Source organism: Fusarium falciforme, chromosome 2 (assembly GCF_026873545.1).
Source record: "Fusarium falciforme chromosome 2, complete sequence".
Classification (NCBI taxonomy): Eukaryota; Fungi; Ascomycota; class Sordariomycetes; order Hypocreales; family Nectriaceae; genus Fusarium; species Fusarium falciforme.
This window is the reverse complement of record NC_070545.1, coordinates 3,944,857-3,971,273: the sequence shown is the minus strand read 5'-3', so window position 1 is coordinate 3,971,273 and position 26,417 is coordinate 3,944,857. Positions and strand designations below refer to the sequence as shown.

The 26,417-nt window shown below is 51.7% G+C and overlaps 9 protein-coding genes across 9 annotated transcripts; 4 read left to right on the top strand and 5 right to left on the bottom strand.

Moving 5' to 3' along the window:
- Window positions 1-1,181: 1,181 nt before the first annotated feature.
- On the bottom strand, window positions 1,182-1,745 carry NCS54_00314500 (Hce2 domain-containing protein; the record flags this gene model as incomplete). The annotated part of the gene is made up of 1 exon (XM_053148727.1): window positions 1,182-1,745. One exon carries the CDS (start codon window positions 1,743-1,745, stop codon window positions 1,182-1,184), a length of 564 nt encoding a protein of 187 aa, XP_053004702.1.
- Window positions 1,746-3,702: 1,957 nt separating this feature from the next.
- Window positions 3,703-4,771, top strand: NCS54_00314400 (NACHT-N domain-containing protein; the record flags this gene model as incomplete). Its single annotated transcript, XM_053148726.1, has 2 exons — window positions 3,703-4,284; window positions 4,331-4,771. The coding sequence occupies 2 exons, from the start codon at window positions 3,703-3,705 to the stop codon at window positions 4,769-4,771; spliced, it is 1,023 nt and encodes a 340-aa protein (XP_053004701.1).
- Window positions 4,772-5,460: 689 nt separating this feature from the next.
- On the bottom strand, window positions 5,461-6,990 carry NCS54_00314300 (Hypothetical protein; the record flags this gene model as incomplete). Its single annotated transcript, XM_053148725.1, has 1 exon — window positions 5,461-6,990. The coding sequence occupies one exon, from the start codon at window positions 6,988-6,990 to the stop codon at window positions 5,461-5,463; it is 1,530 nt and encodes a 509-aa protein (XP_053004700.1).
- Window positions 6,991-8,368: 1,378 nt separating this feature from the next.
- On the top strand, window positions 8,369-11,550 carry NCS54_00314200 (Protein HIR; the record flags this gene model as incomplete). The annotated part of the gene is made up of 2 exons (XM_053148724.1): window positions 8,369-11,390; window positions 11,444-11,550. The coding sequence occupies 2 exons, from the start codon at window positions 8,369-8,371 to the stop codon at window positions 11,548-11,550; spliced, it is 3,129 nt and encodes a 1,042-aa protein (XP_053004699.1).
- A 1,151-nt stretch (window positions 11,551-12,701) lies between these two features.
- Window positions 12,702-14,131, top strand: NCS54_00314100 (Hypothetical protein; the record flags this gene model as incomplete). Its single annotated transcript, XM_053148723.1, has 3 exons — window positions 12,702-13,202; window positions 13,259-13,523; window positions 13,581-14,131. 3 exons carry the CDS (start codon window positions 12,702-12,704, stop codon window positions 14,129-14,131), a joined length of 1,317 nt encoding a protein of 438 aa, XP_053004698.1.
- A 2,467-nt stretch (window positions 14,132-16,598) lies between these two features.
- On the top strand, window positions 16,599-18,195 carry NCS54_00314000 (Hypothetical protein; the record flags this gene model as incomplete). Its single annotated transcript, XM_053148722.1, has 5 exons — window positions 16,599-16,685; window positions 16,748-16,777; window positions 16,828-17,136; window positions 17,192-17,872; window positions 17,929-18,195. The coding sequence occupies 5 exons, from the start codon at window positions 16,599-16,601 to the stop codon at window positions 18,193-18,195; spliced, it is 1,374 nt and encodes a 457-aa protein (XP_053004697.1).
- Window positions 18,196-18,919: 724 nt separating this feature from the next.
- On the bottom strand, window positions 18,920-20,365 carry NCS54_00313900 (Mannose-1-phosphate guanyltransferase; the record flags this gene model as incomplete). The annotated part of the gene is made up of 3 exons (XM_053148721.1): window positions 18,920-18,946; window positions 18,997-20,247; window positions 20,300-20,365. 3 exons carry the CDS (start codon window positions 20,363-20,365, stop codon window positions 18,920-18,922), a joined length of 1,344 nt encoding a protein of 447 aa, XP_053004696.1.
- Window positions 20,366-20,807: 442 nt separating this feature from the next.
- On the bottom strand, window positions 20,808-21,396 carry NCS54_00313800 (Hypothetical protein; the record flags this gene model as incomplete). Its single annotated transcript, XM_053148720.1, has 2 exons — window positions 20,808-20,959; window positions 21,012-21,396. 2 exons carry the CDS (start codon window positions 21,394-21,396, stop codon window positions 20,808-20,810), a joined length of 537 nt encoding a protein of 178 aa, XP_053004695.1.
- A 2,691-nt stretch (window positions 21,397-24,087) lies between these two features.
- On the bottom strand, window positions 24,088-24,404 carry NCS54_00313700 (Hypothetical protein; the record flags this gene model as incomplete). Its single annotated transcript, XM_053148719.1, has 2 exons — window positions 24,088-24,205; window positions 24,256-24,404. The coding sequence occupies 2 exons, from the start codon at window positions 24,402-24,404 to the stop codon at window positions 24,088-24,090; spliced, it is 267 nt and encodes an 88-aa protein (XP_053004694.1).
- Between the last annotated feature and the right edge of the window lie 2,013 nt (window positions 24,405-26,417).

The window sequence follows — 26,417 nt, the reverse complement described above, 5'->3', positions numbered from 1 at the left end:
TAATGAACTCTGCGACATTATGTTCGCGAACGACTGCATTTACACGGAAGGCATTGGGGGTTGCTACACATATTTGTTTGATTGACACAAAAGGATATAGACGGATCAAGGATTTAGACATGGCCTGGCATGGGGGCCCGGAAAGGATTGTACGGTTTCGTGTTGTATACAATTGAATTTGACAAAGTCTTAGTAATGACATCTGATAAAGTGACATGCTGTTGGTGCTTGCTTGGAGCTTTGATCTCAAAGTGAAGTCTTCATCCATACGATCAACTGTCTTTGCTCGACCGCAGCCAAGCCTGACCAGCATCGCCGCTCCTTTGACCGAAAGTCTAGACGGCCTGGACAGCCCTTGTGACGCTAGCTATTCTGTTCATTGCGACTTCGCGGCTCGCGACTGTGTCTGGGACGAGAATTCTGTCTTGACATTTCGCAAGCAGCCTCTACATACCTGACCTTCCAAATCATTACAACCATGACCTTGGCGATGCCCTCACCCACACACCCAGCCAAGCCTTGTTGAAAATTCTTCACCATCTATCCATTCGACGGAGAAATCCGTAGTGTAGCTGCCGGATCCGGACTGACATTTATTCCTGTGGTGGCTATGGCAAGGTCTTGATGCTAGCCTTATTCGCGGTTAAGGGGAGGAATGCAGTCCAATCTAGCCCAGTCTTACGCTATTGAGTAGGGTAAATAAACGCCTCGATTGGTGAATTCCAAATCCCAAATCAGCACCATCGTTGCTTCAACTCGTTATGCTACGTGTATGGTAGACAGAGGGTGTTGCACTCTGCCCTCGAGTGACAGCGAGGAGGACCTTGTTCCCCGGCATAGGACAAGGGTGAGTTGGGTATTGTTCCTAGAGTCTACTTGTTCTCTTCCTTGTCTACTAGTTCCCTCCCTAAAGAAGTGTACAGACTGCTCACATTATGGACACTGTCCGGGCCGACCGAGAGTTGTTTCACCAACAAGCTAAGCTGCCAGCATCGTGAACTGGATCTTCAAGTCACACAAACACATCAGAATAGAGTCATGCAGAATCATCACATAGACGACAATGCTTTATCAGCTGTCATCTTCTTGCTTCCATCGGGTATCGTAACAGGTAGAACAGAACCGACGATCATCAAGATCATCCAACACCACCGTTCAGACAACCCTCAAGACCAATCCATCTAAGAACCCTTCTCAGAATCGTAAACCTGCCAGTAAAGCTTGGCCTTCTTCCCACCATCCAGAGCATCGCAGTCGACAGATCCACGGGCTGCCATCAAGAAACCGGAAGAATAATCCTGCAGCGTCTTCTGCACGATCCAGTCGACGTCGTCGTCGCCCAGCATAACGCCGCCCTTGGCTCGGACGCCCAGGGAGCACGAGTCTGACTTGACGATGGGGACGAAGCCAGTACCATACTCATCAGCGGCGTTGGTGACGGCGGGGATGGTAAAGGTGCCGTTGTGAGGTCCAAAAGCTGAGAGGAGGGATGCGCAGTCGCGGAAGTCGCCTCGCTTCACGTCGGAGGGGGCGAACTTGGCCTTGTAGGTCGCCTTGTCACACGTCTTGCGAGAGTTATCGCTGGGGACCCAAAAAGTAGAGGCGATGGGAGTGGCAGAGGGCGTTGCGCAAGCCGTAGAGGTAGAGACGGCGACGATGTCGTCAAACAGGGTGGCCGAGGGGGCGGGCGCGGGAGCAGCAGCCGCAAGACCCATGAGGGCAGCCGTGACAGCGAGGACGCGCATGATGACTTTACTGGAGATGGTTTGAAAGAAAGTTCGAGACGAAAAGAACCTAGAGATATGGTTGAGGGTGTGAAGGTGATTCAATGAGCGTGGGTGAATGGTAAAAAAGGTGATCAACACCTTTGTTAAGGAGAGACTGAGAAGGTAGAAAAGAAGGTGCTGCGCGGCGGCACAAGGGAAAAGCGTGAAAAGGCGGATGAAGAGTGGAAGTTGATGGGGGAGATGATGGGTTATTATCTCGTGGAGGAGGAATGTGGGATGCGATCACAGGAGTGATGGGGGCGTTTCAAGTAGAGTAGATCGTCTGTTATTGACTTGGGATCACAATGAAGAGGGCGGTGTTTTGGAAGCAATTTTTGTCAATTAATTTGTGATAAATGTTGTTTCTGTTGTGCGAGGCTGCCGGCTGGTTTACAGCGTCAGCCCTTGAAGCCCGTTTGCTTCATTGGTCGTGGCGTCGTGATATCTGTGACTGGTGTTTACCGTTGACGTTTCTCAACGGCTTTGTTTCGAGTTAAACATGGAATTCATGCACAGACATGGTAGTTGACAGGTAGACTTGAATCATCAGATGAGACATGTTCTTTTAATTGATTCAATTACCGGCATTTCCATCCTCGAGGATTCGTCCCATCTCGCAACGTTGACCTCGTCAAGAATACCTGTTTCTACTCGTCAACCGACACCTACAGTGGGTTCTCGTGCCCTTGAGTAATTGTATAAATGGGCAATTGATAAGGTTGAAACAACTTGTCTGCTTTGCCTTGTTCCGGATGCCATGCGCATAAACAACCTCAGCTCAGACCCCATGGATCCCAAGCCTACGAGTTGACTACGGGGTGCGTGGGCGAGAATACAGGAGCCAGAGAGATAGGCATTATCTTGATTCTTGCTTACACCATCCTGTGAAGAGACCTTACCGACTAATACAACACTCCTCAAACGATAGGCGACCATGATCGATTCCCAGGCCAACATCATCATCCATGGATCCAGATTGAGGCTATCCTGCTAGTTGATCTGCAAGCACTTTCAGTGGAGGGGTTCCACTGAAGCCCACTAACCCGACCCGCAGTTCATCCACCCCGCGCCTGGTTGAAGAAAAAAAAAAAGTTGGACCTGGATTTGGCCCTGGCTAACACGACCTAATTCATGACTTGGATGTCACTCAGTATTATGTTGAATAAATAATAGTTGGAATAATAACCATACTTGATCTTGTATAGCCTTTCCTAATCCATGATTACTCTTATATAATAAAATCAAGAAAACCCTGATGAGCAACTCGCCAAGGCACCCTCCTCTCGGCCCCATCATCATCCGTGCTCCGACCGATGACGACCCCCTCCTTTCTCGGCCGCCGCGGCACGGCCAACAACCAACAATGGATGCTCGCCCGGGCGAAGCTCCAAGAGCTGGAGCTCTGGGATGACTTCATCGACCCCGCGGATCTTCCAAGCATCGGAACCCGTTCCCAAGGCTCGCTCCTGACTCGTCGGTCCTTGGGTCAATTCGCAAACGTCACTGGCTCGTTTACTCGCGGCGTTTTGACATCTCGGCCGATTGCTGGAACGATGGACCTCGTGATCTTCGCTGCCTGTCATCTTGGCCCCGAGCGCTGGGTGTCACCAGAAGAAAAAAAACAACTGCCGTTGTGCCGGGATTATTCTCTCTCTCGTCAGATCCAAGAGACCCATTGACCCGGCTCACCCCCTCAATTTTGCCCCAGATCGTTCCTCTTTGTTCTGGTGGTTCCCCGTTCTGGGGTGGTTCACGATGACGATGATAAACTATCAATAGCCCGCTTCAGCTGGGCTTATTTGCCAATTAAACAGGATTCGTGACCCTTTGTAAGTTGCTGCTTGTAAGGAATTGGTACATCTTTTCTTCTCTCGCATTCCTACCCATCAATGAATACATTCGTCGTCAGTCCATACACCAGATCTATACCATCAACATGAAGACCTCTACACAAACACCACCAGGCCATCTTGGCTCAGTTGGCAAAGTAAAACGCATCGTCGGCAAGATTCGTCGTCATACTCATCCTCCTTCCGCCACCTCCAAGTTCTCTGTCTCTGCTCCATCCTCCACCCACGCCTCCAGTATATCATCAAATTGTCCTCTGCGCTATCACAGAAATAGCCAGAGTCGTCGCGGGTCGGTAGCAGAAGAGGAGCGTGCACGCGATATCGAGCTATGGAACGCAGCCTACGATGCCCTCAAGAAGGATGCTCGATCCAACGGTCTTGTGCTCGCCTACGAGAACATTATCGGTCACGAACTGCCCGAGGCGCATAGACCCGGTCATCATGGGAACCCGAATGAGCTGCCGATGGATGGCGAACGACGCCTAGAGCTCATGTCCATGATTGCGTCTTCAGGCTTGAACCGCGAAGTCGGCGTTACATCCAAGTCGGATTCGGGTGATGACGATGCTCGTGAGATTCTTGTCGAGGCGAGATCTACTGTTGCTTCTTTGATGCCTCAACAACCGAGCGCCGCTCTAGCCTTTGCGGGCATCTGCTCTTTAACACCTGTAGGTACACTGAATCTTTATTTAGGGACAAGGCTGACTGATGTAGCTCCTCCTCGACCCTCTCCTCCGTCACGACGACCTCCGCAGCGGCTTCGTCCATCTGATAGCCACCATCCCACACTACATGAGCCTTGCCCGGTGCACATACCCCTCGTCATGGACATCCCCCGGTGACTATGACCGTCTGCAACTACAGGTCCGACAGACGCTGTTGGACCTGTACCGCCGCATCCTCGAGTACGAGATGAACATTGTCTGCGCCGCAGCGAGCGCCTGGAACATGGCTGCTCGCAATGTCGTCGATTGGCAGGGGTGGAGGACTATGGATGATGCCGTTAGGGAGAAGGACGTCGAGGTGATGGGGGAGATGGAGAGGTACGGGACTAACGAGGCTAGAGCACTGATGGAAGAGAAGAAGAAGCCTGCGCCAGAGGGCGGAGGAAGGGGGAGCATGTCTTCAAGTGCAGATGCTGAATATGGGCATTGACAAGTTTATCTGCCCTCTGGTTAAATGGCTGTTTCTTAGCGACGCCACCTTAGCGGCAATGCTCTGGCAAGGTTAGACTTGTTCTATCTTCTCGAGGCTCGTAGGTAAACAGCTGGTCTGTGATTCACGTTGTCCGCTTTGCACAGCCCTCACACAGCCTAACTCTAGCAATGCTTTCTTGTTATAGGCATTCGGAAGATTAGAACAGGACCCTTGAAGTAAGCTACGGCTTTGTACAGATGTTGTCCCAGTAGGTAGCTCTGTACGCGATCGCTCTGGGTGGGCTTTTTTCTTTACCTCCTTGGCCGCTTCCTGCAACTCCTCCAACTCGAGTTCATCTTGGCACTCGAGTTGATGTTCAATGGCTAATTTGCTTCATGCTTAGTTATACCTGAGACCAGTTATAATTTCGTCAGTACTTCACGTCTAAAGAGCTTCTGCAATGTACAATGCTGTCAGCTTATGATGTGTCATGGATTCGCGTTCACATGTCGTGGATCCTATCGAGGGACAAAAAATCTTCATCATTTTGTCTACGTTACCATTCACAAACTCCAAACTCCGGATCCCGTGAAACCGAGGATCCCATTCAGCGATCCTGCTGATATCCCCGTGATTCCTTTTGTGTTCCAAACGCCAACCTGCCAATGTCCTCAATTTACAAATCCAGAAATAGCACTACAGCTCCCTTAACGCCCGGATGCTGGAAGGATGCCTTGGTTGTCCAGATCCTTCAGGTTGTTGGTATACTGCTCCAATCGCATCTGCCAGCGGCCGATGTTCGTCTTGAACTCGATAGCCGCCATCATATCACCCCATCTGGGCATTTGATCACGAGTCGCCAGATCGTACACGCGACTGAGAACCCGGTTGAAGTCAGCCTGCGGCTTCATGGCGACGCCGTACAAGTGTCGTACCAAGTCGGTCCAGCAGGAGATGAAGTCGGCGTCGAACGTCGACTCTGGGTAACGGAACTCGAGCGTGTTGTACTTGCTTACGACCAGAGCACAGCGCGTGGTCGTGTGGACAGGCCCCTCGTTGAACTTTCGAAGTGCGAGTCCGAGGCTGGTGAGGTCCGGTTGGGCCCAGAGCCGCTTCATGGCTCCGACGAGTTTCTTGTCAACCTTCTTGCGGCCCTTGAACTTTTCCATGAGCCCCGTGAGTACCGCAATAAGCGCGGCACCCTCGCCGGAAACTGAGGGCTCCCCCTTCTCCATGGCGATCGAAGACTCGACACTAACACGCATCGAGAAAGCTGACTGGGATCGATGAGGGTGGCACAACGGGTAGAGTAGCGTATCCTCGAGGTGCCACACCAAGGTCACAACCCGGAGCGCCGTCTGTAGCTTCATGTTGCCGGCGTTGTTGACATGTAAATGCAGACCACAGCCCGAGTTAAGTCCAACCACCATGTTGTCCTGGATACCCTTCAGACACCTTCTCAGTGTCGGGAGCCCTTGGCTGAACTCTTGAGGTCGCGTAAGGATTGGACTGTTTATTTCAGTTCCGAACCAGGCGTACTTGACAGAGGGCGTCTTGCTGGACTTACTAACGCAGTCCTGGGTCAGATGTCGCTCCGGCACCACGAACCAGTAGTTGGATGGTGCCACAGTTCCAGAAGTTGATTCCGCAGCCTCCTTATTCCAGACCCGGATGTCTTCTCTGGTCTTTGTGAGCTGAACGAGGCTAGATCCGGAGACTTGCCCAGGACTGGGCTTGAGAAGCGGCATGTCGTTGCACCCAACGGGGGCACCGCCACTGGCCATGACTTGGCATACCTTGAGAATGCATGGGGCCTCCATGGGCCTGAAGTCGCTAATGGCGAGGCCATCAACATCTTTCTTTGATGCAATGCATATCCACCGACCTTCACCGGGAGGAGTTCCAACGGTCGATATAGCCACCAAGAACTCCACTTCCAAACCAACACAGATCGAGGCTGGGATCGACATGTCTTTGCGGGTTGCGATTATTCTCTGCAGGTAGGGGAGTTGCGGTTTTCTCTGTCGTCGTCGGTAATGTCTCGCATCAGTGATGCAAGATGCTGCCGACGAGAAGTGAGCCAGCAAGGGCTCTGATTTTATACTTGACGATGCCATCTTGGTGGATGAGCTTGACGAGTTTGCGTACAGAAGATCCGTGTTGTTCGTGGTCAATTCCTGGAGGAGGAGATTTTCATGTTTGAAAGGATGCTGACGTTCAAGGGTGTTCCGAAACATGGCTGGGCAATTCGCCAACACTCGTTGAACGAAGAGCGGTCAGACCAAAGGGCGCCTCAAAGAGCAGAAAAAGGGGAATGTAACTTTGTGTGTGCCCACCATTGGCAGCTCTTACGCCCCCAGAGGCTCCTCGAGGAAATGCTGCAACCCAGACAAGAGCATCGACTGGTGCAGACCCGGCCGCTCCGCCGGGAGGAGGTGGTCTGAGATGATCATGATTTCGCAATGGTGTTTCCCTCGACGCCCTCAATTACGGGCAGCCTCTAGGATCCATTCCAAAGGGGCCCCATTGCGACCCAAGGACAAACACAGAGAGTGGCACTTGTCGCCCGGAGGCGCTTCTGACCGGTCAAGAACATGTGATCCAAGGGCATTGGTAGGGCGATTCTTGCATCCAACCATCTCGCACATTTGCCAGGGGGCAAAGATTGGAGGATGACTATGGTGCAACTCGACGAGGAGCAACAGGAAACCCTTGTGATTTCCGATGCTTGGAAAAATGTCCGTGACACGCCATCTGAGCTTTGACCGCACTGGAATCAGAAAAGAAACGTGAATGGACAAGAGGCCGCATCGTGGGATTGGCCCGGAGGAGTTGTTGAACAAAGGGACTCGGTGAAGGAAACTTACACGGGGACGCGGCAACTGGAGGGGATTAGCGCATCAAAGTTGCTCCGGGATGGCCAATCAAGTCGGTGCTACGGTTTATTTTGGGGAAGGCAAGGCATGCTCTGCAAAGCCCCAGTCAATCGGTGGGAGCTTGTCCAATGACTTTGTGCTCTTGGTGGTGCGCGCGAGTCAAGAAATAAACGAGCACCAGGACGAAGCAACTCGAGCTCTATCAAGGCTGTGACGTTTCTGATGACTAGAGATACATAAATCCCTAAGAATAATAGTAAATGTAAATTAGCATATAGCAATTCATATCTGTAGAATACTTCTATCTGCTATTTCATCAGCTTGTTATCGTTTCATTGTCACCGTTGGAGGAGGATTCGACACCTGCTCTGCTGTGCCATTTTTCCTTGGGTGACCCCGGCCGTGCCCCAGTCTAACCGGCTCGACCTTGCCCAATGACTGCCTGCGTTTGCGGGTGCTTGGAGGCAGGAGCTGACCCTGGCTTTTTTTGATTGACGGAGCTCGAAAAACGCGACAGCGCGTCACATCCAACATTCAACTCCAACTTTAGCATCACCATCACCAATTATCACCCAACGCTCTCAACGTATTTCACCGATTATCGCTATCGCATCGCAATCAAATTGATCGCGAACCCGAGACAAATCACCTCCGACATCGATCCCGATCCCGCCGTCCCTCGGCTCAAGGGTACCTCCCATCGCGATTGTCCCTCGGGCATGTAGCTCGCCCTTCCAACATGCACATCATCAAGCCTTCATGGCTGAGCCATAGTGGCGAGCAAAAGGACTTTGAGGTCTACAGCTGTCATGTCTCTCCCGACGGGAAACGTCTTGCGACTGCAGGTGGCGATGGACACGTGCGAATCTGGTCGACCGAATCCATCTACAATGCCAACAACTCCGACTACAACAAGCCACGTCAGCTTTGCCATATGAGCCACCACCTTGGCACGATTCACTCAGTTCGATTCTCCCCCAACGGCCGCTACCTTGCCAGCGGCGCCGACGACAAGATCATCTGTGTGTACCATCTCGACAAAGGACCTCCCACAGCGACGTTTGGCACCAACGAGGAACCCCCGGTTGAGAATTGGAAGACGTACAAGCGCTTGATTGGCCACGACAATGATGTCCAAGACCTCGCGTGGTCCTACGACTCCTCGATACTCGTCTCTGTTGGCCTTGACTCCAAGGTGGTCGTCTGGTCCGGCCATACCTTTGAGAAGCTCAAGACACTGCCCGCCCACCAGAGTCACGTCAAGGGTATCACCTTTGACCCTGCCAACAAGTTCTTTGCGACCGCTAGCGACGATCGTACTATCAAGATTTTCCGATTTACCTCGCCTGCGCCCAACGCGACTCAGCATGACATGGTTAACAACTTTGTCCTCGAGACTACGATTAGTGCGCCGTTCAAGAGCTCTCCTCTTACAACATACTTCCGACGTTGTTCTTGGTCCCCTGATGGCAATCACATTGCCGCCGCCAATGCTGTGAACGGACCCGTCAGTTCTGTCGCTATCATCGAGCGGACGAGATGGGACAGTGAGATCAACCTGATCGGCCACGAGGCCCCTACCGAAGTCTGCATGTTTTCACCGCGACTTTTCCATACAGTAAAGCCGGACGCGAACGCAGCATCTAACGGCAATACTGGGTCGCTCGTGACGGTGATTGCATCGGCCGGTCAGGACAAGACTCTGAGCATATGGAATACAAATACATCAAGACCCGTGGTTATTCTTCAGGACCTTGCAGGGAAGTCGATATCCGACCTGGCGTGGACTCCGGACGGCCAGACCCTGTACGCCTCGAGTCTCGATGGCAGCATCGTGGTTGCCAAGTTCTCCGAGGGTGAACTGGGTTGGGTTGCGCAGCCTGAGGAGAACATCAAGGCCCTACAGAAGTATGGCGGTTCGAGAAAGGGAATGGGTATTGCAGAGGATGTCGAGGGTCTCTTGCTGGAAAACCAGAGCAAGGCGGGCGAGTCACGGGCTGTCGAATCGAGGATGGGTGCGCTGATGGGCGATTTTTCCGAATCGACAAAAGAGTCTACACCAGTCACTAACGGTACCAAGCCAAGTGCAGCTTCGAAGCCGACAACAAACGGTCAAACAGAGCCAGAAAAGGAGCCAGAAAAGGAGCCAGAAAAGCAGCCAGAAGAGACAGCGGACAAGACTGCCGAGCGAGTCAAGGAGCTCAAGTCACGAGTCACCATTGGCAAGGACGGCAAGAAACGAGTGGCGCCTCTGCTGGTATCCTCATCGGGAACTGGACAATCATCACTGCCCCAGACACAGCTGGTTGGTACAACTGCCACCAATAAGACGGCTCAGAACGATGCGCCAACTACTGTCCTCGACCTCACCAAGCCATTCGATGGGCTGCCCAAGGGGGGCATCGCTGCGATGTTGCTTGGTAACAAGAGACGTATGAATGTCGAGGGCGATGAGGAGGACGAACACGTCTCAAAACGAGCAACAACCGGCCCGGTCCCTATTGTCACGAATGGCCCCGACGGCGTTGAACCTGCTACCCTTGCGCCTGTGCAGAATGGTGTGGTCCCGACGCCCGAGTTCCTCCGACCAGCTGTCTTGAATCCTTCTATCGCGTGGGCCTCGGTCAGACTGGCTGTGCCCAAGGTGAGGTCTCACATTCTGCGGCCGCTAGAGAGAGGCGTTCTCCAGGGGGACAGCTCGCTGGAAGACGCAACCAAGGTGGCAGAGAATATCATCCTGGAAGCCAAGAATGACGCCAACCCAAGGGATCCCTCGCACGTCATGGTCACTAAAAGGGGCGCTCTTATCTGGGAAGAATTCCTACCGCGAGCTATCATTCTGGTAACAGCAACTAAGCATTTCTGGGCTGTGGCCTGCGAAGATGGGTCCATTCACACTTGGACACCCGCAGGAAGAAGGTTGCTCAACCCAATGGTACTCGAGTCTCAACCTGTCATTCTCGAAGCTCGCGATCACTGGCTCCTCTGCATCACGGCTGTTGGCCTTGCCCATGTCTGGGACCTCAAGACGCAAACCTCGCCTCATCCTCCAGTCTCCCTAGGTCCTCTCCTGGATATTGCTACGACCTCTCTTAACCAGCACAGCGCGACGCCAGGTCCAGGAATCACGTCGGCACACCTCAATACCACCGGTCACATTATTGTCACATTGAGCAATGGCGACGGCCACTACTATGCCCGGGAGATGCACATCTGGCAACGTCTTAGCGAAGCCTGGTGGGCTGTTGGTTCTCAGTATTGGAACTCCAACGACTCCTCCATTTCCGCCTTGCAGTCTACCGCCGTGGGACCGAACTCTAAGGAAGGCAAAGACAAGGATCCTGGCAAGCCTACGGTATCTTCGGGCATCATACCATTCCTCGAGCGACACACAACCAACGAGTTCCTCCTCAAGGGCAGGTCCTACAGCTTGCAACGTATCATCAAGATGCTCGTGCAGCGCAAGGAGGCTGAGAATCTGGAGAGCAGTGTCAGCATAGCGCATCTGGAGAACCGAATCGCAGGTGCCATGCAACTAGGAGCGCAGGACGAATTCCGGCTCTATCTGTTCATGTACGCCAAGCGACTGGGTGCCGAGGGTGCCCGAGGCAAGGTAGAGGAACTCCTCAACAGTCTCATGGGTGGCATCCTTGATGATGATGAGCAGAAGAAAGACAATGCCCGTGGTTGGTTCAGCAAGGAGGGCGATCTGTGTGGTTGGGATCGAAAGGAGCTACTCAAGGGTGTGGTGATGATTCTCGGTAAGTTCATTGTAGGCGTTTATGCATGGAATCAAGGAGCTAACAGGGCATAGGCAAATACCGTGAGCTACAACGATTGACGGTTCAATACGCGAGGGTGCTGGACATCAGCCCAGAGGACGGCTCGGTGGACGTGGAGTCGATGGACGTGGAGACCTGAGAGGGACTATTGTAACCTGTACCAGTATAGCTGCCTCTCTGTCTATTTGGCCAAAGGGGCGGATGAGGCTTGTTTTCTGCTTGGGCGAGGCCGGCGTTCGGGATGCATCTATTGGAGAGGATGCTTGTGGGCGATTTCAGGTTGGGGACACGGGCGGTAGGATATCGCTGATTGTTGATACAAGGACCAGTTGAATTTTTCAAGACGGCTTCTTCTTTCTTCGCAGAAGGGGGGTTTCTAAGTAATCGAGCGTAGAAGCATGGAATCACTGTCGCTTCTTAGCACTTCATCCTCGCGTGATCAAGGACAAGCCAAGAATCTCTGCCTCGCTATCTCTTCAGAAGACCTGCCTCAGCCTAGCACAACAGCTTGCATGCATCTTGATTGAAGCCTCTGCCTGCTGTGAGGTATGTCGCACTCGCCGCGTCATTGAGGCTTTTGCTGATCAGTGCTGCAGGTGCAGGCTGTTCCTTGAGGGTGATTCGCCCTGAATGATTGCCCGCTCCATGCTCTTTTCTCCTTTCTTTCACTCTCATACATCTTCAATATTGCCCTTTCAATGATCATCTTCCAAATCAAACTCGAATAGGCCAACTGCCTCCTGCTGATGCCTGAATGAGCGACCTGCTATTGTTCATCTGAGATCCATCGGACAATCTCCTCCGGCTTCGGATATTTTCTCCCGCTTCGCTCCTGATCTCGGCCTCAAGATCGTGGAGTTCCTGACTAAACCTTACATCGAACAACCACGAGCGGGATCTCGGTGAAGACTGGCACTGCTCGCAACTGCCCCCTTAAGCTCACGGTCACATGCATCTTCATTCTCGCCTCAGGCTTCACCTACAATAAGGTCGAGGATCTTATTCTTCTCCCCCCTCTTTCTGTTCTCGTCATTTATTTATCCTTTTGATACATCATTCTACTTGATTCAACCTTGAATTGAAACAATCTCCGCCTTCGGCACGTCTGAGACGTCAACCTAATACTGTTTCCCCCACGCTCCTTTTCATTTTCCCTTCTCCGAACTCCTTTTCGTTCCTTCTTTTCTCTGCCCTCTCGGTCTGCTCCCTGTTCGTACCTTTGACCGTACGCCTACCCTTCTCATCACTTGAACTCGAACAAGCCGCCTGAACAACGAATCGGTCTTCAACATGGCGAAGCTTCATCTGTCGGCCGTGTTGTGGGCATGGATCATGGTCCTTGTTCAGTTCACATCGCCTGTACGTGGCGGTTCCTCGCCTCCGTCTGCTGAGGGGACTCCGCGGGCCGCCTTGGTAACCCTCGCCCACGACTACGACCTCGACGCCATGCTCTTCACCATGCAGCAACTCGAAGAAAAGTTCAACAACCGATACCAGTACCAGTGGATCTTCTTCAGCACCGAAATGCTCGGTGACGACTTCAAGGAACTCACGTCCAACGCTACCAATGCCACTTGCATCTACGAAGTCATCCCCAACGAGAACTGGGTCATTCCCGGATGGACCGATCCATCTCAGGTTCCGAACTCGCAGGAGAACAACATGGAAAACGGTGCCGAAACAAGGAAGCCGATTGCCAGCACCCGCCAGATGAATCGCTGGAACTCGGCCCCGTTTGCCAAAGAGAGACGTCTTCGTGACTACGACTGGTTCTGGAGAATTGAGCCCGGCGTAAGTGGTAGTCCTGGTTTACGGGCTCGGAATAATTAACTTACGGCGATTTCTAGGCCCAACTGACCCAGGACATCCCCTTTGACGTTTTCCGTTTCATGCGAGACAATGGCATCGCCTACGGATTCAACCCGGCCATCTTCCAACGCACCAACCTACGAGACATCTCCCCTCGGATCAAGTCATTTGTCGACAAATACCCGGATCTTCTGCACGAAGATGCCGACATGTCGTGTCTTCTGGGTAATAAGTCGGACCCAGCGATGCGACCTTGTGATTCGGATGACGACATTGACGACCTTCTAGAGGATGAGGACAAGAGTGGACTGAAGATGCGGATCGCCTAGAAGGACCATCTCGGCCACGAAAACAACCCAGACTCTGAAGCGTCACGGAATGGCGAAGTCGATGAGGGCGCTTCATCGTTCAGTGTGTGCTTTGCTTCTTGGATGACTGAAATCTCTGGAAGCAACCTTTACCCGACGTTTGAGATTGGATCTCTGGCATTCTTCCGCAGCGAGAATCACATCGCCTTTGTTGACCATCTCGGCAGTGAGAGCAACTTGGGGCATCACCAAGTTGGCGATGTTTCACTCGGCTCCCTGAGCGCTAGCTTGATGTTGCCCAAGCAGAGTGTCTGGAACTTTCGCAATCACCTCGGGCATGGACCAAGCCCGGCCCAAGCGACTCCATACCCCGAGAGTAGCGCCAACGCCAACATTGACTCGGTCAGCTGGATGGTCTGGAGCTACGATCCCATGGAGGCAAAGACGGCATTGCTTGCCGATTGGGAAGTGATTATTCAAGACTTGATGCAGCAGGCAGAGAAGCCTGGATTGAAGTCAGGTCGCACGACAGTGCTTGATGAGGGAAACCTGGTGGCTCGTCTACGGTATGGACTACTCATATGCATTGAGGTGACGATTTGAAGGGAGATGATTTGGGTGAGAGAAACAGATGCGAGCTATTGCACAAGCTGGATGGACGATTGGGGATCAAGGAGTGATATGTCTAGTAACAGCTGAGTACATTGTCTCGCAGGCCGAGAAGGCACAAATAGAGGTTTATTACCTTTAATTTTGAGGGTGCTTCTGAGTTGGATGGTTCTGAGCGAGCGGTGAGTGATGGATGGTACAGTATCATGCGGTATCACGAGTATTTTGTCACTGGATCATATCACAAGATCCTATATCTTGAAGCTAAGACGTTGAAGATGACCCAGGGCACACCAAGTTAGTCCAGTCCCGTGCAACGACGCGTCTGTCCTAAGCCGCAATTTGTGTCACTAAAAGACTGGATTAATTGCCGTTACGGATCTTGCATCCTCAAGGCATAGTTGACGTCAAAAACGGTGGCTACGTGGCTGGGTCGCGTCAAAGCCATGCGCGTTCTACGTCACCAGGCATGACGTTGAGGCAGACGTTGGACGAAAAGGAAGTTGACAGAAACGGATTACGCCATGACTAGTGTATCAAGGAAAGGTGGTTTAATAAAAAGCAGAGCTCGTAACAATAGATTCATCCCCGCGTATTTGTATCAAATCAATGACGCACGAAACAATGAGCCCGGCTGTTTAGCGGAAACTCGGCCTCGACCCAAGAGTGAAAGTGGAGGTTTGTGGGGTTGGGGATGAGGATCGGCGCCGGAGACGGGATCGGACCCGGGGGAGGGGGGAGATGCTTGTGAAGCCGAGGAAATGAGTTTGATGAAAAAGTGCGGAGAAGGACAATATGTTTGGACATGTGCTGGGTTTCCAGGTTGGTTTGGCGTGAGGAGGTGGTGAAGCTAAGCTAATGGGTGGAGATGTGTTGTATATTTGACGAAGGAGCGGAGTGTCTAGCCTTGACGAGAGATGCACCTTACCGTATAGCGGACTATCAGGCTGGAAAGAGATCTCACCCCGTTCCAGACCGTGGATCAAGGCGATGCTCGTGCGCGCATATCCATCAGCCCAGCTCAGCCCAGCCATCCCACACCGACACGGGTTCACATGTTGTAAGGTCACTCGTGAAAGCATGGACACACCCTGATGCCCTCTTCTTTCTCGAGCTCTTTCCCCGCTCAATAGTGGGAACAGGGGTAAGGTAGCTAAGCCTTGCTTTGACTCCCACTGCTTGACGGGGTTCCAGTTTTGTCTAGACGAGATGAAGCTCTAGCAATGGAGTCTTTCTAAGGTGTTAAATACGAGTTTCTCCAACACGCCGGTTTAGAGACACGAGGACCTAGGTAAAGCCTTTTTTTTCTCTAGTTCCTGACCTGGCTGGAGAAAGAAAAGACATGGGTTGCATCCTAGTGGATAAGGGGTCAGGGGCACTTTTGGGAATTGTGACAGGGGTTGGTTCAAGGTGCTTGGTTGGGTCGTATGCAACCATTATTTAATTGTTCAATTAGAGAGAAGCATAATTAGACATTTTAAAAAGGAGGAAGTGAATAATAGAAAGCTGTTAGAGTCAAAAAGGGGTCATCCAATCGTTTACAAGCTGCATGAAGAGCTTCTTGTGCTGAAGAAACAAGAAACAATGGAAGGAAGCAGCTGTGCCCCTGTCCTGCCCTGTCAGGCCCAGTTCCCCCCGCCACCAAAAGAATAGTGGAGAAAAAATGGGAAAGGGCACACCACATGCGTTCCTGCCCTTCTCAGCCTGCCTTACCGTACTTCTACCCCCCGTTTTTTGCTCTCCTTTTTTGCTCATTGAATGACAGGGGAAAAGGACTTGGTTGGTTCGGTACACTTTCCATGCTTGTACTTTTTCTTTCTTGGCATTTTTTTTTCTTCTTCTGGACTCTTGTTTCACTCCCCCAGGGTGTGTCTCTTGTCCTATGCAGGTTTCCTTTTTTGAGGATCCTCCTCCCCGCCTCTTTTCCCTCTCCTTCCTTCTTTCTCCCTTGCTTCGATTTTCCTTTTTTCTCTCCTCTCCTCTCTTCTCTTTATTTCTAGTTAAACTCGGTGCAGCTTGATTTACGACATCTTTTTTCAAGATTGCGAGAAACCCTTTGAGCACGGACACGCGAACGACGCCGAGAGACGACCGAACCCCTCGAAATCTTGGCTCCCGAGCCTTGGCAGCACGGCACGCGCTTGCGATCGCGGAGGGGCCTCGACCAAGTCTGAGAAGGAAGAGGAGCTACACCTATTGACGTCAATTGAGCGACGCAATTATTCGAGGGGCGCGAAGAGGACGGGCGACATCCATCGACCAGCAAGCAAAGTCACAGAAAGCCGCTTTCGTTGTTGCTGTGTCGCATTGCGCCTTCGGCAACTACCGTCGCAAGTTGGCTCGTCGCGGTTTCAGGCGCATTTCACTCCTTTAAACCCAAGGTCGCCGAGGGGATACACCTCTTTTTTCTTCTTTCTACAGCATCGCGTTTGCATTACCTTGGTTCTATCGAGCTTGAACCATGGCGATCCTCCAGTTCCCTAAAGCTCCAGCTGCGGGCCAGGGCACCTTTCTGGGGCTCACCAAGAAGCAATGGTCGCTTACAACGGTATGATCAAGCTCTGCCAGCTTCTGGCATGTGGGATTCTTTTGTGCTGACTCCTGTTATAGCTGACTTTTCAAAATTCGGCCCTCATATTGGTATGCGATCAAGCTCTACAGCTGTACAAGCTGATGCTAACGACTTACAGATCATGCACTACTCCCGCATGATGCCTCCGACCGGCGACCACCGCTACTTTACCTCGACCGCCGTCTTCCTCAACGAGATCATCAAGCTCGCCGTGTCCCTCTCGCTAGCCATCTACGACACCTCCAAAACTTTGGCTCCCACGACACCAGCCACCGTCCTGTTCGAGCAAATCTACAACTCGGTCTTTGCGGGCGATGGTTGGAAGCTTGCCCTAACGGCTGCGTTCTATACCCTTCAGAACCTGCTGCAGTACGTGGCTGTGGGAAACTTGGATGCCGTCCACTTCCAGGTGCTTTACCAGCTCAAGGTTTGTCGTCGTGCTTCGCAATGCGCATCAGAACGGGGAATTGACCAGCTATCAGATCCTCATCACCGCCCTCTTCAGCGTCGTCCTTCTCCGTCGACACCTCGGTCCCAAGCGCTGGTTCGCCCTCATCATCCTCACCCTTGGTGTCTCGGTCGTCTCTCTACCGCAAGGCAGCTCCTCGTCCAGCCCCTCTTACGTCCCTCTGCGCCACATGACGGACCACTTCTTCCCCCGCTCACTCCACGAACTGGGTCACGTCCCTAGTGATGGTGGTGCTGGGAATCTGGCCAAGCGATCTGCCACCTACCAGGGCATCGACAATGACCTGCCTCCTCTTGATCCCCTCATGAACTACTCGGTCGGCCTTACTTCTGTTCTTGTGGCTGCCACTGTGTCTGGCTTGACGGGTGTCTACTTTGAGAAGCTCCTAAAAGAGAGCCCAACACAAGCCAGTGTCTGGATCCGAAATGTGCAGCTGAGCTTCTACTCGATCTTCGCTGCTGGACTGGGTGGTGTCATTTGGCAAGACGGAGAGGGCATCAGCGAGCATGGCTTCTTCGAGGGCTACAACTGGGTCGTCTGGACAGCCGTTTTCCTCCAAGCTGCAGGCGGTATACTGGCGAGCGTGGTAATTCGCGATGCCGACAACATTGTCAAGAACTTTGCGACAAGCATCAGCATTGTCATTAGTTTCTTGATTAGCGTCTTGGTATTCCACTTTGAAGTGTCTCTAACGGTAAGCTCTCCCAGCTGGAATGGTGGCGCCATAGTCGGTACTGATATATGGTATAGTTCATTATCGGCACTTCCCTTGTTCTCCTCTCTACCTGGATATACAATGCCTCGGACCGCGTCATTCGTCGCCCTCCGCCAATCCAGATCCACACCTTTGAAAAGGCAGCCATTGAACCCTACCAGACGCCTCGCAACATGGCGGCAAACCGGCTGAGCGTCAATCCACTGGACTTTGAGGGTCCCCTTGGCTTGACCACCAGCAGACCCAGCAGCCCCATGCTGCCCAGAACGCCGAGCCGGCTCAACATCAAGAGGGAGGAGTGATCTCCATTGCCACTTGATAGCGAATTTGACTATTTGACTTCAAGTGAGAAACCAGTCTCGCTCGGAAAGTCACATCTCACGAACTCAAACGAAGACACGAATGATACGCAACCTTGCAGCACTACACTACAGTACCTATATATAGCCTGGATCTCATTGGTACATTTCTCGGATAGATAGAGCTATTTTACCTCATACAGCCGGGACAAGAGGAGGGGTTGGCTGGCGTGTTGGACGCTTGACCGTTTGGGGCAAGGCAGGGGAGTAAGCAAAAGGATACAGGACGTCGCCCCTGGAGAGGGGCATGGTACGGATGAATACCCCTGGATGGAGTCTTTGGATCTTGGAGGGCGTCAGAGGAATAGTGTATAGCACGACTCTTAGACGACATAAGAAGAGGAGGAATAGTGTTTAGCACGACTCTCAATGGAGACGACTCCTGATGGAGAGGACTTGGACGGAATACACGCCCATGTTGCTTTTTCTGGTATACTCACTTGATCTATCATGTGCCGCTTTTACTGTGCGCCAACTGAACTGAAACACCTTGTCTGCTTTCATGTACTGTGCTGGTCCTGGCTATATACCTCCTCCATTACGTGCTGTGCTGCAGCTTCAACAAGCAAAGCAGATAGCATCCTAGGCTTTTATCATGCATCCATTGTCAAAAGGGACAACGTTTCTGCATGTGTCTAATGTGATGGGTGTACAAGCAGTACTGGGCTTACATGATGACTTCGTTAGCGACATCCTATTGTCTGTTAGCATTGGTCCAAAGTCATGATGTCGCAGGTGGCATACCCTCTTAAGCTCCTTGTACGGCAGGCAGACACAGTTCTGAACGCGAACCTCGTCGCCAACACCACAGTCCTTGCCCAGGATGGTGATACTCTGGACCTTGACTCCGTTCTTGATGATACTCGTCGAGTGGCTGCCAACAGGGGTAGGAGTACCCTCGACACGAGCCCAGGCGCCAACACGGCTACCCCAACCAATAATGGAGTACAGAACGCAGGCGTCGTGCTTGATCTCAGAGTCCTCGAGGACAATGCTCTCCTTGACACGCGCGCCGGCGCCGATGTGGACTCGGGGTCCGATGCTCACGTTGGGACCGAGCTTGGCGGTAGGGTGGACCTCGGCGGTAGGGTGGATGAAGACGGGGGGGACGATGTGGGCGCTGGGAGGGGCGAGCTCGTCGCTCAGCTCAGATTGGGCGGCCTTTTGGAGGTAGAGGGCGTTGGCGGGGACAGCTGAGCCGGCTGTCTTGATCTGGCGCCAGAAATCCTTTGTCTCGTAGACAAAGAACTGCTTGTTGTCGGCCATGTCGCTCAGAATATCCTGCTCGAGACGGATGACCTCGCTCTTCTTCTCTTCATCCTCATCGTCGTCGTCGGGGAGGATGAAGCTGTTCTCAAGGTTGTCGGACGAGGGGTACGACACCAGACGGGCGGGGCGGTCGAGGCGGCGCTTGATGGCGGAGCGGATCGAGGGGAAGATGGCCTCGGTGGAGAAGAGGTACACACCGCAGTTGATGAGGTTGCTGATGCGCGACTCGGGCTTCTCGACGTAGTGAAGAACACGGCGGGTGTGGGCGTCGGAGACGATGCAGCCGAAGTTTGTGGCAGCCTCGTCGCTCACGCGGGTACCGAGGATAACAGCCTCGGCGTCCTTGTCGTTGAAGAGCTTGAGCATCTCATCGAGAGGGAATGAGCAGCAGACGTCGGCGTTGAGGACAAACAGCCTCTCGGGACGGCCCTTGAGGATGGCATCTCGGAAGTGGTACAGACCACCAGCAGTGCCGAGAGCCTCGTACTCGCGGAGGTACTTGATAGTGATGGCGGGAAACTCCTTTGCAGAGTCCTTGATAAAGTCGCGGAAGACGGACTCGTCGTAGTAGCCGATGATGTAGACCTCCTGGATCTGCTTGTTGGGGACGCGCGCGACGGACGAGAGGCAGTGCCAGATGATGGGGTGGCCGGCGACCTCGAAGAGGGGCTTGGGGACGTCGAGGGAGAGAGGACGGAAGCGCGTGCCTCGGGAAGGACCGCCGACCTGTAGGAGTTAGCTGTTTGTTGAGGTAGAGAGTCAGGAGGTGAAGCTATACCAAGATGACGGCCTTGGTGGCGCCCTGATCCTTGGGGCGATGCGCCAGAGGAACGTGGAGAGACATGATGCTGTAGATTTGAAGAGGAGGTCAGGAGCTCGTGAGGAATGAGAAACAACAATCTCTGAGGAAGATTGAAGAGCTGTTGCTGGCCTGTTTTTGTTTCGTTGGTGTTGGCGCGGGATGAGGGGAGGAGGGGACACCCTGGAGAAATAAAGGCGGTCACCAAAACGGAAATCTCAACTAAATTAGTTGCCAAAGGGAGGAGGGGCCTTCTGCACGTGTAAATAGGGGTATTGTGCCTACCCTACACTGTGGGGGAGATGCCAGGGACCAGCATCAGCAGTCCTTTATATGTGGGTAATAAAGAAGAAAAAGAACGATGATATGGCTAATTGAAGAGATCTATAGTAGCTGAATATTAGAATATGTCTAAGTGCATTTGATACAAATTTTGTGTTGAATATTTAAAAGGAGTTAGACTTTGTTTCCCCTAGCCACAAGCGTGTCAATAGCGGCCACGTCCCAGGCAACTATTCCACAGCTCTTTAAAACAGCACTTGAGCGCAAGACCAATAGCTGTTACTATTGCAGTTACCCCTGCTCCAACCGCGATGCCGATAAGCTGGGCTTTTGATAGGCCTGTGCCAGCGAAATTATCTGAGGAATATTAGCTAGCAAGACCATGAGAGGTTTTGTTGTCATAACTCACCATCATCGTCATGCTTGTCTTTGTCTTGGCCCTCCTCATTGTCGGCATCTTCTGCAACAGATTCATACCCCGTTGGTATATCTTCCTTTCGGAGTGGATGCCCCATATCTTCACAAAAGTCGACAAATGCCCCAAAGGCTTCCAAAGAGTCTTCCCTCCCGCAGTGTGACCAAACACACTCCCACGTCGCCGTGATGATAGATTTGTACGAACTCATGCAACATTCGCCGCTCGCGTAGTCGCAATTGTTGGCAAAGTTGTTGGGATATTCGGTTCCGTTGTAGGAGAGACATGTAATGGCGCAATCGGGGTATTCGCCGTATGTGGCGTTGTGGATTGTGCCGTAGACGACGGGGAGCAGGCCGAGGATAAGAGATGATAGCATCATTTCAGCGGTTCAAAGAAGTAGAAGACTCCGTGGTTGAGTTTCTGGCTTTAGGAAGGAGAGAAAAGGGTTCGTCTTTTGACGCTTTTATCACCGGTAGAAGCAGGCTCTGATCCCTTTAAGCGCCTACAACGCCTGCAAGGGCGCAGTCGAAATCAGGCTACGAATAGTCAACTGGGACTTTTGACACAACCGCAGGGGCTTGGTAGGGCACCTTACAGCTGAAGGTGCCTGGGAGGGTGCCCCGGGGGCTTGGATGAACGGCCGCGGCGATTGACCAGTCGGCTCGGCCCGTGTGAGGCTTGGATATCTGTTGGGGAAAAGGAAAATAAGTGAGTGACGAAAGGGTCAAGGCTCGGTTTATTTTGATTTGTTTACTGTCTGTGTTGTTAAGTCGGCAGCTACGGCTGCGGTGTTGTCTTGACGGGCGAGCTTGTCCGCTGTTGTCTTCTTATATCACTGCAACTTGAGCACCATTCACCACCCGCATACAAACTCAGAGTCTCTGATATCCCTCAGTGAAGAATAATAGCTGAATATCAGGTGAATAGTGACAAAAAATCATAGACCTATCCTCCAAAGTGGCGGAAGAGGGGGTTCTGGGCGCCCCCGAAAGCGCTAAACACTGCTACGGCTGTGTGTTAAAGAACGTTTTGTTGCCGTGGGAACAGCTAGGTGGTTGGCCTTTCAAGTAATTAAAAAGGATGTTTGAGAAGTTGATCGTTGGTCAGTTGCCGAAGGTGGCTGGGGAGGTCGACGAACCTCACTGCCAGTCGGCTGAGCCCAGCCATGGCTTTTCAACTCGCGGCCACCCACCCAGATAACTGAACCAATGATACACATCACTCTGGTTGGCTGAATTTTCGCGAAAGTGCATGTCACTGGGGAAAGCCTGGTCTGAAGGAGTCATCAACTGGCCGCAGCAGCCCAGAGCTGAAAACCCCTGGTGCTGTGTATGCAACTTGTGGTGGTATTGCATTGCGAGGCTTGCATTGCCGCAAGAAAACTGGATAAAATTGGAGTGTCTACAACTGAATACGAAACTCGTTTTATCAATGTGTGTTGAACGAGTAGTAGGTTTCGAAAACATTCTGACATGTCGCAGGGCAAGCACTGAATACGAACAAGGGATTGCATGAGCCCAGGCTGACATCGTCCACACATTCTAGACTAGTTGATTTCAAGGCGCTTGCAGAACTTCGGATCTTCCGAGCCTGGTTTGCCTTTATGTGCTAGCCATCAGGCTGTGCCGCAAGGTGGGAGGGTTCTGCAGCCTGACACTCATGGAGGCCTTGGTTGATTGCGCGCGTGCCTGGATATTCGTAAGCATATTATGTCTTGTTGTTCTTTAGCAAAGTTAGGATGGTTGGTTGGGGAGCCTCAAAGTCTCGGCTTTGAGGGCAGTGAAGAGACTCCTGAACTCCTTCTGATCAAGCTGGCTGGTCATGCCTCGTGAATAGTTTGAAGAGTCTTGGTAGGGGATTAATTGATTCTTAATCAAATTAATCAAAGTATTAGTTAATAAGGTGATAACATCAAACTAAGTGCAATTCAAAGAAAGTGATAGGGACTGGATTTTAGGCAGTGGCCGCGATTGATACGTATGTGTAGGAGGCATCAAGGTCTCAATCCTCTGATGCTGGCGGTGGGCGACATCGAAAATACAGCACAGACGGTTAGACGCAGCAACCGGACGGCGGAGGGTTGCAGGTTGCAGTCAATCAGGGCCATACCTTGGCATAGGTGCAAGTTCAGCAAGATAGAAAGTCCTAGAAATGCAGCGAGTTCATCTTGTGCCTTGAAGTCGAGTTCTTAGCCCGATTACCTACCAGGGAAGAAAATTCCTTGCCTCCCAGATACCCTGCAACTTGCCAAAATAAACACTCAGTGTTTTAGCCATTGAGCGTATTTTAGAATGAGGACATAATAAAAATATACAAGAAATCGGCCGAAGTGATGAAGGGTAATTGGATATCAAACCAAGCAGCCGATCTCCTGGCAATACACACATGAGTCTTGTTCATTGGTAGAGCGATGAAACTAGTAATTCAAATATTGATATCTGACGTGGAAACTCTTGAGTTGCAATATTGTATGAGGAGAGTTACAACGGCCCTTTATTACTCCCCGTTCTCCAAAGGCACGGCGCTTGCCATGGATGTAGCTACTAAACGACGGGGGAGATTTGAAACCACTGATGTACTGGAGTAGGTTTTTCAAGCCAGTATAGTTGTTTCTGATGGTCTGATGGTTGAAATCCACTAGAATATTCCTCAGGATATGCCCTTCCAAGGGGTGACTGGTATTTCTATTGATATCATTTGGTTAGCATAACACAATATATGCAAATTCTCAAGCACTCAGCACTGGTGGCTTGTTTCTTTCGACATGGATGTCTATCGAAGCTGAAATCGGCAAGATGAGCGCTTTTACGGCCATGTGTCGTGATGTTCAGTGATCCCATCAGCACACCAGGACTCGATGCGGCTCCCCTATCACCAAGACATAACTCAACAGCACAAAGGACTCTGTCGGAACAGCCGAGTTCAATTTCGCAAGCTATCGAGCCCTCTTTTCGGGACTATGAGTAAATAGACTACTTTTCCATGTTGCTGTCGCTTTCTCAATGCTTCGATCGTGTACGTGATATGCAATCATCGAGTCGCAGAGTCTCGCAGGAATGTATCGCCTCTACTTGCTCGCAGCCTTTTCGCCTGACGATTCGGTCGCGGGTGCTGGCTTGCCTCCTCGGTAGAACCACCAGAATCCGACTCCAACGGCAACAGCGCCAAGGGCAAGCAACTTGTTTCTGGAGAGATCAATTCAGCTGGAGCTTCTTCGATAGAGTTCCGGACTTACTGGTCGCCTCTTGGCTTTGGCTCCTTCGCCTCGTAAGGGTGCGGGTCGTCCTGACGAACAGCGCTCGATGTGCGGAGACCACGTTGAACTGCGGGGAGGGGTCGAAGAGCGACCACAGAGCGAGCGACGCGGCTTCCGAGGGCGGACATGATGCTGGAGCTGTTCAATTGAAGTTGAGACTTTGTGTTTTTGTGAGCTTTCGACCCCGCAGATCAGGGAGAGAGCCGAACTGTTGAGGATGTTGGGGGTGTTGCTCTTTAAAGGAGGTGAAAGGCGGGAAATTTCATGGCGTCATGGATGCGTATGCGAGGCGTTTGAGTGAGATTATCTAGGTTTCGCAAGAGGTCACCAAATGGTATTTGGAGAAGCAGAGAGGCAGATACGCAAGCAGCCACGATACAATCGGGATACATCAGCAGTACCTGGACCCTGTCTCACTCAACCCCGGATTTCCCCCAGACGGTAGTCCCGCGGGGGTGCTGCTACCCCTGGATGGAGAGGCCGTTTCTGACTGGAGGAGAAGCTCCCTTGCATCCTGGATGACCCGAAATGCGGAGGTGAATCGACTGATCAGGGTTGCATTGAGTGTCTAACCGAGGGAATTGGGTGGTTGTCGAGCGCGAAGAGAGAAGAAGAGGCTGGGATGCAGTGAGGGGCACTTTGTCTGTGATGTACCAAAGTAAAGAAGTGACAAATTTATGAGTACTTTAGGAATTGGTAAGAGCGAATCTTATCATACGAATGGAAGAGTATATAGCCAATGTGTGAATATATTCATGCTCATTCTTGTTCATAGTTGCCTCTTTTAGGTAGAAATCATCCTCCGCCTTGCATGGTGCAAAGGATGAGGATCAGCGACCGTCTGGCGTCTCGTCTGCTCTTCCTACCCCCCTCGGCTAACATACGACACCAATCTTTTCCAAGCACCCAATCGGGCATTTCATATCAAGTTTGTAACCTGTAAATCACTGCTCAACAGGCCATGTCGTCAAGAACGGGTCCTCTCCATCTTGAACTGCCGAAAACCTCCACTCTCTAGCAGGGATCGTGCTCGCTCCCGCTCGCCGGCTCCGCAATCGACTCCACCATCATCGTACCAGGGACGATGCTTCGACATGAGGGTTGACCCTTACCGAGCAACAAGCGGTGTACAACTTTGCTTGAGAATAATGAATCATCATCATTGTCAACAAATCATTCATTTCATGGGGATGAGACTCAAGCTTCCCTGGTTCCATGTTCATCAATAAGACACTGCCCCTCCCCGCCCGTGTGCCGCTGATGAATTCGTCTAGGTAACTTGAACCCGGCGAAGAGAACAGAAACAACCAACTCGACCGAAATTCCTTCTCATCTCCTCAGAAATCATGCCACTGCGGCTGGAACTTTCTTCTGGTAGGACGAAGTTTCTGGTGATACTCTCTGAAAACAGCATCACGCAATTGTCTCCATCAAGGGGCTTCCCTGGGCAGTTGGTGTCCTTGTTACTGTGATGGAAGCCATGTTGACTCGGAAGACGATGACAAAAGGGCCAACGGCAGGGAGCAGGGAACGAAGGGGCCAAGGCTGTTGTTTTTGTTGACTGGTCCACTTGCCTCCTCATGGAGAAGGCGAGCCTTATTGCGGCAGCTCTACACGGCCAAATGGTGGAAAGGTGAGCCTCGCAGGCAAGATGCCACCCTTCATCTTTCCAGGAGAGTGTAAATGGAAGGCCGTTATACTCCCTATGGAAGAGGAAAGATGCTGTCTTGCCTATAAGAATTATCTTTCCACTATTTGGTCTTGTATGGCTGTCGCCAGACGAAGTTGAAGAAGAAGAAGGCTTTGGAAGCGTTGCAGTATTGTTATTGTGTTATCTCAATGACGTCTCCGCCGTTCACAAGATCAAAGAACACAATAATGAACAAATGATCGTAAAACCCTGTCATTGAAGAGTAATTTAACCGCTATGAAGTTAAATTGCTCTTCAATAACACGGGTTTACCATCATGCCACATGTTTATTATTGTGTTCTTTGATTTTGTGAACGGCGGACACGTTATTGAAATAACAACTGAAGAAACTTTGTCTAATATTAGATAATCCCCTTACTGTCTGAGATCATTACTATCAAATAACAGAAGGATGTATTCATAAGAATTTGTTCAAGTTGGGCAGTTATC